The sequence below is a fragment of the Alosa alosa genome, chromosome 8, assembly GCF_017589495.1.
Source record: "Alosa alosa isolate M-15738 ecotype Scorff River chromosome 8, AALO_Geno_1.1, whole genome shotgun sequence".
Taxonomy (NCBI): Eukaryota; Metazoa; Chordata; class Actinopteri; order Clupeiformes; family Clupeidae; genus Alosa; species Alosa alosa.
The window spans coordinates 18,172,909-18,191,023 of record NC_063196.1 but is presented as its reverse complement, the minus strand read 5'-3'; the positions used below and the strand labels follow the sequence as shown (position 1 = coordinate 18,191,023).

The window sequence follows — 18,115 nt, the reverse complement described above, 5'->3', positions numbered from 1 at the left end:
GGATTTAAAAAAAAAAAGTTATTTAGCCTATTTGCGGCCCGTCATGTAGGCCTAGGCCTAGCCTATAAATGCATTTGGCTTGGGGGGTGACAGGTCAATCATTTTGGCCTCTTCATGACAGGTTCAGTGTGTGTTACGATCGCACCCCCCTGCCCCACCCCTCAAGTGGATTTGTCCAAGCAGCCGCTAGTTTGAGTGCATGGTAGCCTAGGCTGTGTAAGTGCCATCCTCTGGCTGGTGTTCACATTATTGCAGTTTAACCGTAAACAGCAATCAGAGGTTTAGTTTTATTCCATAAATATATTGTTTTTATAGACGTTAGTTGCACGCGCTACCAAGAGCTCATTTACTGCACCATGTACTGTAAGCTACTGTAGTGCGGTTCTGTCAACATAAAAAAAACTATGGGTAGCCTACAATTTTTGCACAACTTGGTGGAAAAGTGTAGCACAGGTTAAAGAAAACCCATTCATTTTTGGAGCTGATCATACTCAAAAGGAACTTCAAAGTATTTCCTATATTATATATAGTAGGCCTATCCTTTTAGCTCACAACGACAGTGAAAGTGAAACTTGGAAAGTGGTCTCTCCACCGAGTGTTACATTAGATGCACAATCAATCGCGAGTCAATGCAGGTAAAAAGTAGGGTATCAACTGGTAGGTTAGTAACGAAGGTATTGCAAAATGTGATGTACGGCACACAAACTAGGGCAAAAATGTTTAGTATACACTTGTGGTGATAGCCTACAGTTAATGTGAATCGCGGACTATAACCAAAGTAAAGGAGAAGATTTGCACCAAACAGCCTAAAGGCTGTTTGTGTTTCTACAACATGTTGGCACAAAACGTAATTTCTGTCAACTATGACGATGTCCATGTTCAGTAGCCTATATTTTTAATTTAGTCAAGCAGTGATATGTGGTTTAATGCATGGGGTAACATGATGTGAGACAGACAGAAGATGAGCCTGTCTTTAGAAGCCTATCCCTGAATCCTGTCCCTCTCAATTTCAAGTCACTTTAAAAGGGTGTGATAGCAACCAGAATTTTTTTTTTCCCGGAGAGACACCCGGACCCCCGTGTTATTGTGATTAGGCTATAGGTCCAAATCTAAATGTTTGGGTTCAGTTTATGAAGTGTTGCTACAGCATAATACTGTGTGTTTGTTATTTATGGGGGTGGCTGAGGGCTGATTTTTGCTCCCAGTCCGACCCTGGCAGTGTGGTAAACACTGGATGATGATTACAGATCTGGAGGAAGTGTCGACTGCGCATCAATGGAGAAGCCGTTGCACTGCCAAGCACGAGCCTAATTATAACTGCATTTTGTTGTCTTTGTATTTATACTCTGCACAATGACAATACAGTTGAATATAATCTAAAAAAAAGAAAAAGTGTACCTATGTTATTCAGTGCTCATAGAGTGTAAGCACTTTATAGGAGATTCTGCACTACAAGAACAAGTCACTCCAACAGAAGGATCAAGATCTCTGTATGTGGCCACTTATCATGAAGGCATCATGATACCATTGAGGAACTTACTGTAACTCTGTTGGTTCCTCCAGAAGTTTTCAAATGTACAGTTTAATTTTCCTGTACTGTACAGTACCCTCAATTATGAAAAGAATTATACTTGTAATACATAAGTTTGATTGTTAGATAATTATGCACAAAGTAATGGCAATTACTAATTATTATCTTTGCACTAGAAAAAAGTAGCTAAATTTGATTGGCCTGAGGGGATGCAGTCAGTACTAGACTTGACCTGAAGACCAATGATACCGTATGACCACAGATTTTAGAAGGAATTAATTTCGCCCATCACCTGTTGTTGGTTGCTTTCATCGGAGGAAATGACAATGAATTTATTAAACAGTATAAATATCTTGGAAGGGTCATTGAGTTTGTACAAGTTTGTACTTCATGGGGAAATTATATGTTTAATCTCAAAATGTGTCCTTCCCCCTCTAACCAATAAATGTAATTCCACAGTAAGTTTAGAGATTCAGTTGTTGACTTTTGTACAGTCTTTGTAATTTGTGACAGGAAAGATTTCTGTGTTTTATTTGAGTTGTTTTTGTTGTCTCTTATTGTGTCCACTTGATCCAAATAAAATGATTGAACTGAACCATTAAATCCCTTTAAAAAAGCAGTTGTGGCTAAATGTTTAAATCCATTGCACAATAAATGTATCTATGCATTGTCTCACAACAGCTAGTTGTGAAGTAGGCTATTCAGCTATCCCGCTTGCTTGAGAGACTCCGTGGCTGCGTAGTGTGCACCCGCTTCCTTGGGTTTTGGGTTGCCAGGTTTTATGACAAAGAGGCTTAAATTGAAAGTAAGTTTGATGGTCATGCAAATTACGGGAGCTTTCTGGGGAGAAAAATGGGAGGGCGCCGGGAGATGACATTGAAATACGGGAGAAACCAGGGAAAAAAGGGAGTGTTGGCAGGTAAAGTATGAAATAAAGATGGCCTGTCCACAGCTGGATGTTATGAGATCCTGCACCACGCCGATTTGAGGCCGATAAAATGCTACGTTCACTAGCGGCACATGTGACGCATGGCCCAAAATCCAGACAGCCATTCCGTCACTGATACAGATATAATACACACTTAAAGGAACCATATGTAAGATTGTGGCGAAAACTGGGGCTGCAATCACTTTCAAATTACTGAGAGGTGTATCCCCTTCCCCCCTGACTCAAGGTTGCCAACCCGGATGCCAAAACACTGTACAACACCTTTTCTCTCTTGTCATGATCAGCATTTATAACACTTCACAGCGCACCTTTGTGTTCTGGTTTAATATTAACTCCGCATGTTGTAGAACACCTGATGTGTGTGTGATAGGAAGTCATGCTCTAACTTGGACTCACAGCTCTAAGAACTTCAGATTCAGGGTATCCAGTGGATTTGGGTCATACTGAAGTTACTAGAGAGGGATTTGCATGAGCCATAACTACAATTTAAGACTGCAATTCCTTCTGTTGATGGGTACGTAGGCCTAGTGTTTCTAATAAGGGTAGCCTATAGGTGAATAATCATGACTGCCTGCAAAGATCATGTCCTTACAAATATGTAGATAGTTAAGTGTGAAATTGCACATCAAATTAGCCTGGCTAGCAAATAGAAATTAAAACAATTCTGGGGACCCTAATAAACTCCAATTACTCTTGAACTCTAGTTCAACTAGTGACGTATGCAGTACCAATAAATAAGTGGGCAAGGAGTCTGTAGTAGTTCATACAGTGTACGTTAATGAAAGCAGTACTAGAGGAAATACGGTAATGGCCCGTTTATTAGACATTCTCTGTGGTCACTCGCCTTGGGCATTTCTGTATCAGAGCATGAAGTAGACTACACTTACCACGTGTCTCCGTGTGCTATTATTCATGCACAAATACTACAGTGGCGACGAGGTAACAAAGTTAAAGAATCTACATCAGTGAAGATATCTGACGAGTGAAAGTCCTTGAAAAGGCAACATTCCGCCTGTTTTTCTGGTTTAAAAGAAACCGAAACTGCTAGCTGCTGAAACGGCTAAGCTTGCCATCAGAGCTAGGAAAGGGAGAGATCCCTGAAAGCGCAAGAACGCCCTCCTGTGGTGAGTGAATATACCGTGAAAAAAAAATCGTCTTGTAAGACAAAGCAAGAAAAACTGAGATAAACAGGAAGAGCCAGGGAAAGAATTGTGCTGAAAGAGTGGAACTTACATAAATAAAACACTTCAAGAAATGGCATTGATAGTAAGAGTCCCAGAATTTGAGAGTAAAAAAGAAGATTTTGATGTCAAACTTTTTTGATTGTCAGCAAATGAGATTGATGCTGGGAAGAAAGCAGACGTGTTTCTGAGTGTCTTGGGTCCAAATTGTGAACACAAACCCACAGTGAGATCAGATTTCCAGATATCGGATCGCCACCTCTGGCCCACTTTCGACTATCATATTTTAAACTTGCCAGAATATTAAGATAATACCATTGATTGTTTTCAAAATATTTTTTGATACAAATGGTGAAAACTGTGAGATGACACCAGCTTCTTGCTATGTGCAATTCTACTTTTATTTTATTTTTTTTAGATTTATTTCACACTATTTGGGCCAATGGTAGAAACCGTGGCCCACTGGTTAGCACTCTGGACTTGTAATCGGAGGGTTGCCGGTTCGAGCCCCGACCAGGACGGGGTCTCCTTACAATAAATAGTGGCACACAGGACACAAAAGAAAACCACACTGATTTTGTCCATACTGGTGTTTGAAGGCCTATGTTAGGCTACAGCGCAATCCCTTGCAACGGGCCAATGTTGAAACTAAACCTTGAAATCATAGATAAGTACCATACTACCGTAAGTATACGGGAGGCCGTTACTCTGGGGCATAGTGTCTATGCTTCCGGCTGTATTAGTTCATAGAGTTACTGACGGCTGCTTAGTGCATTCACACGGTATTTCCATATGGGAGACTGTTACTCCGGGGCATAGTGTCTAGGCTTCCGGCTGTATTAGTTCATAGAATCACTGACTGCTGCTTCGTGTATATACACGGTATTTCCATACGGGAGACTGTTACTCCGGGGCATAGGGTCTATATGCTCCCGGCGGTATTAGTTCATAGATTTACTAACGGGTTTACCCATTGACTTAGCGCATCCATACTGGAAACTGGTACTCCTGAGCCATAGGGTTCTATGACTCGTTGTATAGGTTGAATTAGATTTGCTAAAACTCTGTACTTAGTACACTTACACTGTGAACATTTATCAGACTCTTACAGTATCTGTGGTACCCTCAGACCTAAGCTTTAAGTTCTACATTAATCCCCAGAAGGTAATAATCTTAAGCAGGGCTCCTCACTCCTAAGTGTTTGCTGTGGTCACCTTGTTTGCTCAGCTTGTAGTGCACCTTACCTTGGCTCAGGCCATTTTGCTGTGCTGTAAATCATACATTTCCCTTTCTTTTGTTTTCTTTTGTGTCCTGTGTGCCACTATTTATTGTGAGGAGACCCCGTCCGGGTTGATCTTTGTGGAGGCTCTTTGTAAACTTGAAGCCTATGTTGAGTGCCCTACCAAACTGTCATCATTGTTTTTTAAAGACTTATATGTATACAGAACTTTTAGGATATTGAATTAATACATTTTGAATGTTTTTATTAGTCTTGTTCTAGAGACTGCTGGTGACATTTGACAATTTGGATAATAAATATTTGTATCAGTCTCAACTCGTTTCCTGCGTGCTTTGATAATTCTTAGCTGTAGGTCACATATGGCCCAGTCCTGTCCTGGTTCGAGCCCCGACCAGTGCCCTCAAGGGCACTTCAGCCGCGGCTGAAGTGCCCTTGAATGGTTGAAAAAACCAACATCGGATGTTGATATTTTATGAAGCCATGAATGAATCATCATGCCTATGATCCAAACATAGACTACATGATCAAATAGCCTAGTTAGGCCTACTTAAATTGTCTGGTATAAACCAAATCAACTCTCCACTGTGTGTTTGCAGTTAATATTTATGCAATGTTAGAACTTAACAAGTGTTGGCTTAACAAGTTACCAGTCCAGAACACACAGAAAATTGCAACAGAAAGTTGCCTTTATAATCAACTATTTGTTCCAACAGCATTTAAACAAAGCATTTATAAAACTGAAAAAATAAATACATAAGAAGTAAAATAAAATACTGTTACTGTAGTAACTGTATCACATTATCCCAAGCTTCAAACAGTGACAGGCAGACGTGACACCGCTAAATTCTCAGCTTGTATATACCCCACACTGACCGCATAAGAACGCTAGGCCCATCACTCTGGGGTGTGGTAGCCTACTCTCTGGGATTTATGCACCAAGGTAACTGAAGTATCCAATTTGTGTCTTGAAATTATGTTTGAAATAAATGTCTTAGAACAAAAACATTGATAGACTTGTATTTTATATTTAGGCTAGTGAAAACGAGTTGATAAGTAGACTAGTTGAGTTTGTTATCAAGAAACAAAACAGCTAATGTCATGTTGAGCAGGAGGAGTTGAGCACTAGGCTACCATAAATCCTCAAATTATGCCTGGGATTGATTCTATTTATAGCAGGACAAACTAGATGTACCGCATAGCGGTACAAAATATGACCGCCGCTCAGTCCTGTACATCCGTTCCGCGAAAATAAATCACACTTCAATTTGTCTCCATATTTTACTCCATCCCCCACTCTTGAAACTTTTGCGTATGCTTGTTTGGCATGCCTGAGTGTGTGTGTGCGGCTGCACAGAAAGTAGCCTACTGGTGCTAAAAAGGTTAATAGATTGTAGAATAGCCAAAGAAGATGTAGCATTGTTATAAAACCTTTAAAATCTCTAAACAATCACAAGTAGGGCAGTTCATCACAGTTCATCCATTGCAACTGGATTGATGAAAGGTCACTTACACCTACATTGTATTTGGGAAAAGCAAAAGGTATCAGCATAATGTTATTTATTTATGTATTTATTTATTTATAAACAAAAACATCTCTGTCAGTTCCATGCCATTTTCAACAGCTATCAAAAACAAAGGTCATTTTTGGATGGATGGATTTTTTGTGAATGTTTCTTCTTCTACATAAGATTTTAGTCATTTTTAGTTCATGTAATACTTTATTGTCAATGCACAAATTAAGTAACAGTAGTCTGAAACGTTATTGTTAATGCACAAATTAAGTAACAGTAGTCTGAAACGAAATGCTGTTTTACATCTAACCAGTGGTGCAAATAACTGACATGTCCAAATGGGCCTTGATGAAATGCGTCGCTAGACTGTTCATACACATTTTAACGGCCCAAAGTTGAAGAGCTGTTGTCCATTATTGTTCGTGCAAATATAGGCTGACTCATGTTCCCTTGCATTGTGTAACTGAGGTCCATGGCTAGTCTGGCTTTCACCAGACCAAGCTCAATCTTTTAAGAAATCAAAAAATAAATAGCGGGCAGATCAGGCTGGGTTCACCCAGCCTAGTCCATAGGCACCCGATATTGTTTAATTTTCCGATTGAGATGTCCACGCTCTGGCTATTCGAAATGCAAAAATGCATTAGGGAGTTATGACAAAACTGTAACTAACAAACTAGATCCTAATAGAAAGCTGTTAACTTCCCTAAGCTACAGGTAGGCTTATAAGGTAGGCCTATTTACAACATAAGTTGTCAATAGGCTATGCTGGCAACACAAATAAAATCTCCTTTGGAAACTAATGGCTTACGCCTTACAGTATCAAGCGGACTTAAATTGCCATATCGTGGTGAAAAGTTGTAAGAAAATTCACGCAGCTCCATGTCAAGGAAAGCGCGAATGAAGTAGCCACTTCTAAATGGGACCCACTACACAGTAGCTTAAGGTGTGTTGCTAAAGCAGCCATAATGAAATGAAGGTGTCATTGTTTGGATACTTCACACACACGTGCTTTTTAATTTCACAGACTACAACTACCAAGCTGTAATCAAAGCACATCGATTCCCCTCTCACACCCTGCACGCACTTAAAACAAAAATAAACATGCGTCTCACTCACGCATGTATAGGCAATGCGTGAGTGAGTAGTCCTTCGCTTATCAACAACTGCAATTAGATCCAGAGTCAGAGCAGTATCTTACAGTAAACACACACAAAGGCCTCTTCAGATACCATCGCCTTGCCTATGGAGTTTCCACAGCTCCAGCAGTGTTTCAACACACAATGGACCAAATACTGCATGGAATGGAGAAGGTTGTGTGCTTTATGGATGACATTCTGGTGTCAGCACAGAGGAAGAACACCTAGCAATCTTAGATCACGTGATGGCAAGACTGGAAAAGTATGGTGTGAGAATCAAGCTTTCCAAGTGTGCATTCCTGCAAGACTCAGTGGAGTACATAGGGTACAGAATAGATGCACAGGGACTGCACCTAACCACAAGCAAGGTCGAGGCCATAGTAAACGCACCAGCTCCACAAAATGTTACAGAGTTAAGATCATTTTTGGGGATGCTTAATTACTATGGGAAATGTTTGGCAAATCTCTCCACATTGCTGCACCCACTTCAGCAGCTGCTACAAACTGAAACACCATGGAAGTGGTCATCACAATGTGAAGATGCATTCAAGGGCTGTAAACAGAGTCTCCTAAATAGCAAATGCCTTGCACACTATGATCCAGAGAAGCCTCTCAGGCTTGCTTGTGATGCAAGTCCATATGGTGTCGGAGCAGTAATATCTCATGTTCTTACATCTGGTGAAGAGCAACCAATTGGTTTTGCATCAAGAACTCTCTCACCAAGTGAGAAGAATTACGCTCAAATTGAGAAAGAAGCATTGAGCATAATTTTCTGTGTGAAGAAGTTCCATAAATACCTATATGGTAGAAATTTTGTTCAAATTGTTCAAATCTGCAGTTCCAACTCTCGCTGCGCTCCGCATGCAACGCTGGGCCTTAATCCTGTTGGCGTATGATTATCACATTCAGTACAGACGATCCAGTGACCACGACAATGCAGATGCATTGTCACGTCTCCCATGTAAGCACGACACTGATGACGTTTCAGAAGATGGTGGAGTACTCTGTGTCTCACATGTTGATGAGCTGCCTGTTTCAGCAAAAGACATTGCAGAAGAGACAAGACATGACCCAATCCTTTCCAAAGTTCTTGATCTGACATTGTCAGGATGGCCAAAGTTTGTGGCAAATCCAGACCTTAAACCATTCTATCTGAAAAAGGACCAGTTGTCTACAGACCAGGGATATATTATCTGGGGGTCAAGGGTCAAGGGTCATTATACCACCAAAGTTCAGACAAAGACTGTTGTCGGATGTACATGATGACATCCTGGAATAACACGAATGAAGGCATTAGCCCGAAGTTTCCTGTGGTGGCCGGGACTAGATCAAGAGATAGAGAACTTTGTTGGTCAGTGTGCTGCATGTGAGATAATTTTTTTTTTTTTGCTTGGAATAAGCTACAGTATAGCAACCAAATCAGAGTTTGTGAGGGAAACTTAGGTTTAGTTTAGTTTAACTGCGGGTAACTGAATAAAGCTGCAACTAAAGCTGCAGACTGTATCTTATGTCCGTCTACTCTGTTGCGCACGACCTGCTGCAGCAGAAATGAAAGAGTTAGCCCGAAGGAACTTTTTTTTTTATTTGCAAACATCATTGACATTACAGAAAATGCAACACTACGACATGCACATGAATACTACATACGACAAACAGGCGTACATTACATAAACACATACTGTAACTTAACAAGACATCACATTGACTTGGCTTACAAACATAACACAACATAACATTAATAACAGAAAGGCTAAGGATGATTTCGTCCAGGATGATTACAGATATGATTATCAGGGATGAAATTGATGACCGGAATGAAAAGAAGGGGGATGGGGAGTGCGGATGGTAGCTCTAAGAGTGTGAATGAGGTGGTGTTGGGATGGGGGTGGGGATGGGGGTGAGGGGTAGTGAGTATGTGAGGATGTATGTGTGTGTGTGTGTGTGTGTGTGTGTGGGCGCATATGTATAAGGCTGGTTTGCTGTTGGGCCAGGAGGAGAGAAGCTGGAACATAGAGAGGGAGGGTTTCAGGAGAGGAGTTGTAATTATTCTATTAATGATAAGTATAATAATAGGAATAACTGATTGCCTGGTTGATTGCCTGACTGATTGCCAACCTGGGCACCCATTAATGGCCACAGTTCCACCCAGCCCCTGCAGTTATACTGCGACGAGCTGACAGAGGGGAGGACCTGCGTGCCACCCATCGCCCCAGGCCCCCAGCATATGCACACATCCCCCACTACCACGACCAACCACACCTGCCCCCCAGACCTTCACCCAACCGCCACTCTTGACCTAAATATGTACAGTATGTGAATGGCTAGGTTGAGGGGTCTATCTAGAATGTAGCATTAAAAGAAGTGGGCATGCATGGTGAATATCTGTCAGGATTTCCCCATGCACACCACACTTACCCTGTGTAAGATGTATGCCTCAACAATGTGTGCATTAAAATAAGTGAGGCATGCAGATAGACACCTGATGAGGCATCTACCTGCACTCCACTCTTACCCTAGCCTGTTTTGTAGTTTTTGTTTATGTATGTCACCTAACATGTAGTGCGATTAAAAGAGAGTAAAGCGTGCTGTGTGCTTCCAGGACAAGGTGTGTGCATGAGCGTATGAGGAGGGTGCACACCGGGGGCCCAGGGCCAATAGATAACCCACAGGACCCAACCAATGCCAAAACCACACAGCGACCCGCCAGGACCGAGTCTCCCAAGCCATCCAATGGGGCCCCGGCAGAATAACGATGGGAGAGGCAGAGAGAAAGAGTGAAATTAGTAAAGTTATCAGAGAATGTAAATAAAAGGGGAGGGAAAAGAAGGGGATGCTATTTATATTACTACTAATAATAATAATAATAATAATAATAACAATAATAGTTCAGCTACCCTCCCTGCCTAGTGTTCGATGATATGTGTATCTGTTGATGAAGTGTGTTATGATCGTGTGGAGATGGAACTCAGGCAAAGAGGGTCAGGACTGTAAGTAGGTGATAAAGGGGTACCAAGGAGAGGTTGTATCCTGAGTATTGATTAAGTTTGTAGTTGATAGGTTTTCTAATGATATATAGTCTGTTAACAAGTTTTTCCAATGAGTGATGTGAGCTTTTTTTCCTAGATTTCCAGTTCATGAGGATTGTTTTCTTGGCGATAGTCAAGCGCTACCAGTAGTGTTTTATTGCGGAGTTGCTTAAATTGACTGTGGATGTATCACCAAGTATGCATAAGGAAGGGATGCTGGGATGTGACAGCCAAAGATGGAAAGAGAGATTTTGTGACACTCACCCAGAAGTGGTTGATTGGAGTGCAATGCCAAACCGCATGAATGTATGTATCTGGGTTATTTTGTGTGCAGTGAGTGCAAAGATCGAGCCAAACCCCATTTTGCCAATTTATGTGCAGTGTAGTGGAATCTGTGAAGAACCTTGTATTGTATTAGTTGTAGATTACTATTCTTTGTCATGAGGTAGATGTTTTTGCACATTTTGGTCCAGAAGTCGGCACGGGGAGTAATTGATAAGTCTGATTCCCATTTGTGATATGGCAGGCCAATTGTTTTTTCTGAACAAGATATAATTTTGTAAATTTGGGAGAGTATTTTTTTTTTGGGAGAGGGAATATTAAGCAGCTCTGAGATTGGTGGGGAATGTCAAGGTTAGCTGTCTGGATGTTAATTTTTCCTAGGATAGATGATTTAATTTGCAGGTATTGTAAGAAGTGTTTACTCTCGATGCCGTGCTTCTGGACCAAACAGGAAAATGAGGCCAGATTATTGTCTTGAAGAATGTGTTGAAGGTGAGTGATGCCCTTTCCCATCCATGTGTGAAAGTTAAGTGTTTTTTTATTGACGGTGAAATCTGGGTTATTCCAAATCGAGTGCGAATTGATGGTGCTATAGGTGAATCAGTGATGTGGTAGAATCTCCACCAGGCTGTCAGAGTAGCTGAAATTGTTGGGGCTTTGAAGGATGGATGTTTTTGACCGACTGACTGCAGAAAGGGAGATCTGAGATTTTAATTTCTTTACAGATTGTTTGTTCTAGGTCTAACCAGGTGTTGTCTGAGGGGGTGGGGTGTAGCCATTTGTGGATGAAGTGGAGCTGGTTGGCCAGGGCATAGTGCTGGAAGTGTGGGGCCTCTAGTCCTCCCATTGCTTTTGGTTTTTGGAGAGTGGCGAGTTTGATCCTTGGGGTCTTATCTTTCCAGTAGAATTTAGTGATTAATGAATCGAGAGACTTAAACCAGAGGGTGGTGGGCTGGGTTGGAATCATAGAGAATAGATAGTTTATTTTTGGGCAGTATTGTCATTTTGATTACTGAGATTCTGCCCATGATGGATAATGGGAGGTTCTTCCAGCGTTGAAGGTCATCATCTATTGAAGTGAGTAGAGGGGAATAATTTAGGCTAAATAAGTCTGACAGCCTGGGGGAGACTTTTATCCCTAAGTAAGTGATATAGTTAGTGCAGAGTGGGATAGGTGAAGAGTTGGCTGTCACATCCCAGCTGTTGGGATGTAATGGGAGAACTGCAGATTTATTCCAATTGATTGAGTATTCAGAAATTTTAGAGAATGTGTCAATGAGTTTGATGGTTTCTTCTACTGATGTTGTGGGGTCTTGAAGAAAAGAAGAATGTCGTCAGCATAAAGGCTGATTTTGTGATGCATATATGGAGTCTGGACACCTTTGATGAGGGGGTTCTGACGGATGGCAGCTGCTAGGGGTTCAATGAAGATTGTAAATAGTGAGGGGGAGAGTGGGCACCCCTGTCTAGTTCCCCGTGAAGAGTGAAACTTTGTGATGTTAGTCCATTGGTGATTACTGTGGCTGAAGGAGAGGTATATAGAAGTTTAATCCAGTTAATGAGCGACTCCCGAAGCCAAACCTCCCTAATGTGGAAAAAACAGGAAATTCCAGTTCACCCTATCAAAAGCTTTTTCTCGCCCAGAGTTGCTATGATGGTATTATCTTGAAAATTTGTAGAGTGATACATTATATTTAACAGTCTGCGGGTGTTGGTGGATGAAATTCTACCTTTAATGAAGCCTGTTTGGTCTGGGTGGATAATGGATGGGGTGACCTCTGCTAATCTGTGTGCTAGCATTTTTGCGATTATCTTATTGTCCACATTGAGGAGAGAAATTGGTCGGTAGCTGGATGGCAATGTTGGGTCCTTATTGGGCTTGAGGAGCAGTGAAATTGAGGCTGTGGTGGAACTAGTTGGAAGACGTCCTTTCTGTTTTGATTCATTAATCATTCTGATGAAAAGTGGAGCTAAGATGGTCCAAAATTGTTTGTAGAACTCAGCAGGAAAGCCATCGGACCTGGTGCTTTATTATCGGGCATCTGTTTCAGAGCATCAAACAGTTCTTGTTGAGTTATAGGTGATTCTAGGTTTTTTATTTCGGTCTCATTGAGTTGTGGTAATTGATGCTGTTTAGGAAAGAGTCTATGAATTCCTGGTTGGGGTTTATTTCTGAAGAATATAGTTTATTGTAAAACTGGTAAAAACATGATTTATTTCTTCAGGTGAGCTGGTTAGCTTCCCTGCTGAGTTCTTTATGACCGGATTGTTGATTTTTCTTTGTTACGTTGGATTTGATTTGCTAAGTATTTACCTGATTTATTGCTATGGTGGAAGTTTTCCTGCCTTAGACGGTGAATCATAAATTGAGTGTGTTTATTGAGTATTTCATTGAGTTTGAATTTATGTTTCCTAAGTTTTGCCTGTGTTTCTTCAGTTGGGTTGCTTGCATTGGTTTCTTCTAACTGTTTAATTTTATTGTTGAGTTCTACTTCCTGTTCTTTTTCCTTTTTTTTTTGTATACTGAATATGAGATGATTCTTCCTCTGAGTACTGCTTTTCCTGTTTCCCACAGAAGGGAAGGAGATGATTCAGGGAGCCGTTCATTTCTAGAAAGAATGCCCACTCTCTCCCAACAAAACTGATGAATTTGGGTCTTGTAAGAGGGATGTATTAAAACGCCATTTGCTAATTGGTCGCTGTTGGTTCGTTATGTTCCATTTAATTGTAACTGGGGCATGATCGCTAATGCCTATTGGATGAATAGTTGAATCAGAGATATTTTTCATTACAGAGTTGCTGGTTAGAAAATAATCAATACCGGGAATAGGAGTGGTGGACCGGAGAGAAAAAGAGTAGCATTTGGAGTCTGGGTGCTGAAGCCGCCAACAATCGCCAAGGCCAGAATCGCTCATGAACTGTTTTATTGTTTTTGTGGATTGCCAGATTCGTTTGCTTTTAGAGTGATCAGATCTGTCAAATGTGGGGTCTAACACTGTATTAAAGTCAGCCTGCAATTATGATGGGACAGCCCGATAGAGTTGAGATGGAGGTGAAGAGGTTCTGAAAGAAAACTGGGTTGTCTGTCTTAGGGCCATAAACATTAACAATTGTTACAGGGGTATTGTGAATTGAGATGTTTATGATGACAAAACGTCCTTCTGGGTCTGTGATGGTGGCGTTATGGATGAATGAGATTCTTTTGTTAATCAGAATGCAAACTCCCCTTTGTTTTGTATTGTAATGAGATGAGAAAATGTGATTGAATTGTCTTGATTTGATCTTGGGTGTAGTCTAATTCTGAGAGATGAGTTTCTTGTAGGAGACATATGTCAGCTTTTAAACTATCCAAATGATTTAAGATTTTCAGCCTCTTTGCCTGAGATCCAATCCCACGGATGTTCCAGGTCAGGAATGTAAGTGTTACCATGTTGTGATTGTACAGTTATGAAAATGTTTGATAAGGTGGGTATTGTGTGTGTGAGAGTGTGTGCAGGTGTCAGTTAGATAGGAGAGGGGAAGGGGGTGGAGGAATAGGTGTGTAATGTGGTGTGCGAATGAGATGTAAAGGGTAGGGGCTGAGAAGAATATAGAGCATAAAGAGGTAGGAATTTGGTTCTGGAGTGGTGACAGCATGAACATTTCCTGTTTAGCATTGAAAACATACAGATCATAATTTGACTTTAGCCTATAGACATAATAAACAAAACAGACAGGACACACAAGCAAACATGTATAGACAAAACACCATGAATAACATTAAACATTGAGAGAGCAAAAGAGAATGGGTGGGTAGGGGAGCAAAAGGAATGAAACATAAGAAGAGAAGAGAGAGGTGATCCAAGCATCAGTAGGCAGTGGGTTAGAGAGAGTTGAGGGTGACAATGTTATAATCAAGATGTATGTTGGCATGATGTATGATGTGCTATAGCCAGGTGGTGATATTGGGGTTGCGATACAGAGTTCCATTGACATACAGTTTATCGACTGACAGTGCTGCTCGTTTGCCCTCTTGCCTGAGTTGTTTCATTATGGGCAAGAGGGCTCTTCTTCTTTCCTGTATTACTTGTGGGAATTGGTCGTTTAGTCCGAATGAAGTGCCTTTCAGTTCTTTCCCTTTGCTTTTGATGAGTTCTTTGTGTTTGAAGTGTTCGAACTTGGCGATAATTGAGGAGGTTTTTATTGTCTTTGGAAGTGAGACGGTGTACACGGTGGAAGGTAATCTTGTCAACTGTTTCTGGCGGTAGTTTGAGAGATGACTGCAAGAATTCTTTAACTGCTTTCTCTGGGTCGTCGGGTGTATCTTTAGAAGTTGGCAGGGGAATTCCGGAAAAAATGAGGTTATCGCGCATGCTGCGGCACTGGAGGTCTAGGATTGTTTCTTTCATGATCCGATTTTCGCTGGTGAGTTGATTAACATGGTCGGATAAGTTTGTAATATTTCCTTTGAGTTCACGGTTTTCTAATGCGAGTGTGTCGAGCGAGGTGAGCCCAGAATGTCATCTGACTGAACATCGCGAGACTTTGGGTGAGATCCAAAATGGCAGCGCACTGAACACTGACGCTTGTAAACAGAAATACAAAACTTTATTTTTCTTCTACTAAAAACAACCACTACCTCTCTACAACTCTCATCAAAAACCGGATTATATTCTCCACCTTTTCCAACGGCAACCTCTTCATTCTGGACGTTATGTCATCTGAACCCAGCAAGAAACGCACCCGTGACTACTCAACAGAGACTGAACCAGAATCACCTACCGCTTGCGCTACTTCTACATCCATCGAGGTCAGTTTACTACAATCCATAAACAACAAACTTGCAATACTGGAACATCTGCACGCAGATATTAAGGACTTAAAAGCCAGCCTCGTATTTCCCAATCACAGATCGACACACTTGCATGTGAGATTATACTGAACAAGCCTACAGTAGCACCCCTCCATCCTTGGTCATGGGCTACGTCACCGTGGGAAAGAATTCATGTTGATTTCGCTGAGATCAATAAGCAGCACTACTTGCTTGTAGTGGATGTCTATTCAAAGTGGCTAGAAGTCCTGCCTACACTGCAGACAACAGCTGAGAAGACTGCACATCTTCTCAGACACCTATTTGCATCATATGGCCTGCCAGAGATGGTGTCAGACAATGGCCCTCCATTTACATCAGCAGAGTTTGAGCAGTTTCTGAAGAATAATGGAGTCCACCATGTTCTATCACCACCCTACCATCCTGCATCCAATGGAGCAGTTGAGCGAGCTGGGCAGACATTCAAGAAAGCCTGGACTCGATTGGAAGCACAGTCTGTCACCCCATCAACGGCTTGCTCGGTTCCTGTTTACATACAGAAACACTCCTCACACAGTCACTGAGCGCACCCCGGCTGAAATGTTTCTGAAGAGACCACGCACTCGCCTGTCATTATTGAAGCCTGACATGTCGAAAGTAGTGCTCAAGCATCAGCTACAGCAGAAAAAGGCCCATGACAAGCGAGCAAAGCCACTCCGGACGTTTAAACTGGGAGAGAGGGTGTTAGTTCGGTATTTCAGACATCCAAACAAGCTTGCACGATTCTGCAACAAAGAGAACCTCTGACCTATGAGGTACAAGTTGGTCACCGTCAAGTCAAGGTGCATGTGGATCACCTGCGTGCATCTAAAGCATCATATTCACCAAGCAGAAGGGATGATGATGATTTCTTGGAGTACTCAGCAGGCTGTGAGGATCCAGCAGAAAGCACAGAGCGAGAAAATGTTGCTGCTGGTCCATCTCAGGAAGGGCAGCAAGAGCGCAGCTATCCAGAAAGGCAGCGGTCAGCACCAACTAGACTGAATCTCTAAGTGTTCATGTAGAGATGAGTTATGAATATATTATTCATGTTCAGAGTGCTTACTGCTATGTTAATGAAGTTTGTATATGTGGTATAACTTTAGCACTGCATATTATGTTTACAGGAATAATGATAACAGTACAGTTATTTAGTCTTGTTGTCATAGGTTACAATCTAGGGGGGAGGAGTGTAGTAGTTCATACAGTGTATGGTAATGAAAGCAGTACTAGAGTAAATATGGTAATGGTATTGGCCACTCTCGCCTTGTGCATTTCTGTATCAGAACTGAAGCACAAAGTAAACTGCACTTACCGTGGCTCCATGTCTCCGTGTGCTATTATTCATGCAGAAATACTACAGAGACATTTCACATTGTTAAATTGGTAGACTGTGAGAAATTATTTTAGCTCAGTAATTATAGACAAAACTCTTTGATTCCTCTGTATATTTATGTCCCGTAAATTCACACCATCAGCAGTTTAGTTGAATGTTTGTATTTGGATATCTTATCGCATAGGCTTTGTTGAAGGGCAGACCAAGGCAATATCATCAACAAGCATGCACAATCCTTAATTAATCCTTAATTAACTATTAGGATTTGTTTGTTTTCCTGCCCATCTTATGTCCAGGCTACTAAATAGGCTGCCCAATGGAGGGCCCATTACCTGAAGCAGTTGATGTCAACATTTCAGCTGATGGAGGAAGCCAAGTGTCTGCACCAGTGCTACAACATGTTTATGGGAATGTTAGCATTTCAAACTACTACTCAGGTCAGTAATACTATGACAAGAATATATGATTATACTATTCAATACTATCCAATCCTGTAATAGATAGGTTTTCCATTTACCAACAAAACTAGATGCGCGCACAGCCTTGGGGAAGAAGACGCTCGGTGGCCGACCGCAGTGTTATAAACTTAACCTAATAGTCTGCTGCTGTAAGCTACAATCAACATTTTTTGTATACCCCTGCTGTTTCAATGATAATAACATCTCATTTTAGAGTTTATTTCAGAGTTTCTCGTTCATTTGCATTATAAATATAACATTGTCTTTTGCTGTTTTTGGCAAAGACCTGCATTCCATTGTCTAACCATCGTGATTTCGAATGGTGCGGTTTTCAGCACAAAACTCATTGTAATCGTTTCATGAAGAGGACTGCTCTATGCTGTTCTATAGTGCTTTGTGCCCCATAGTTGTGCACGCATGTTTTCGCGACGTTGCATAGTAATCCATGTATAGGTGCAGTCATATGAATCCATGTTTGCAATGTTTTGTAGGAAAATGTAGTACTAAAATGTTAACTACATGTTAAATCACAGTATATTATTACTCTTCAGTGCTTTAAAATATGCCCCCTAATACCCCCTTAATGTAGGTGGTACCCAACCAGCACCACCAATGCGGGACTCTGGTGAGTTAATAA

At 41.3% G+C, this 18,115-nt stretch overlaps 1 protein-coding gene across 4 annotated transcripts in view; it reads left to right on the top strand.

Annotated features, from left to right (window-relative positions):
• The first annotated feature begins 3,338 nt into the window (after positions 1–3,338).
• LOC125299543 (NACHT, LRR and PYD domains-containing protein 1 homolog) overlaps positions 3,339–18,115 on the top strand; it is a 48,609-nt gene continuing 33,832 nt past the window's right edge. For 2 of the 4 annotated variants that reach the window (XM_048250859.1, XM_048250862.1), the window contains exons 1-3: positions 3,339–3,604; positions 17,317–17,457; positions 18,068–18,103. In XM_048250859.1, the coding sequence (XP_048106816.1) occupies positions 17,337–17,457; positions 18,068–18,103 (157 nt within the window). In that variant the 5' untranslated portion in view covers positions 3,339–3,604; positions 17,317–17,336. Of the gene's footprint in view, positions 3,605–15,355; positions 16,716–17,316; positions 17,458–18,067; positions 18,104–18,115 lie in introns of those variants that run through there. The other 2 variants (XM_048250861.1, XM_048250860.1) reach the window with 2 other exon arrangements.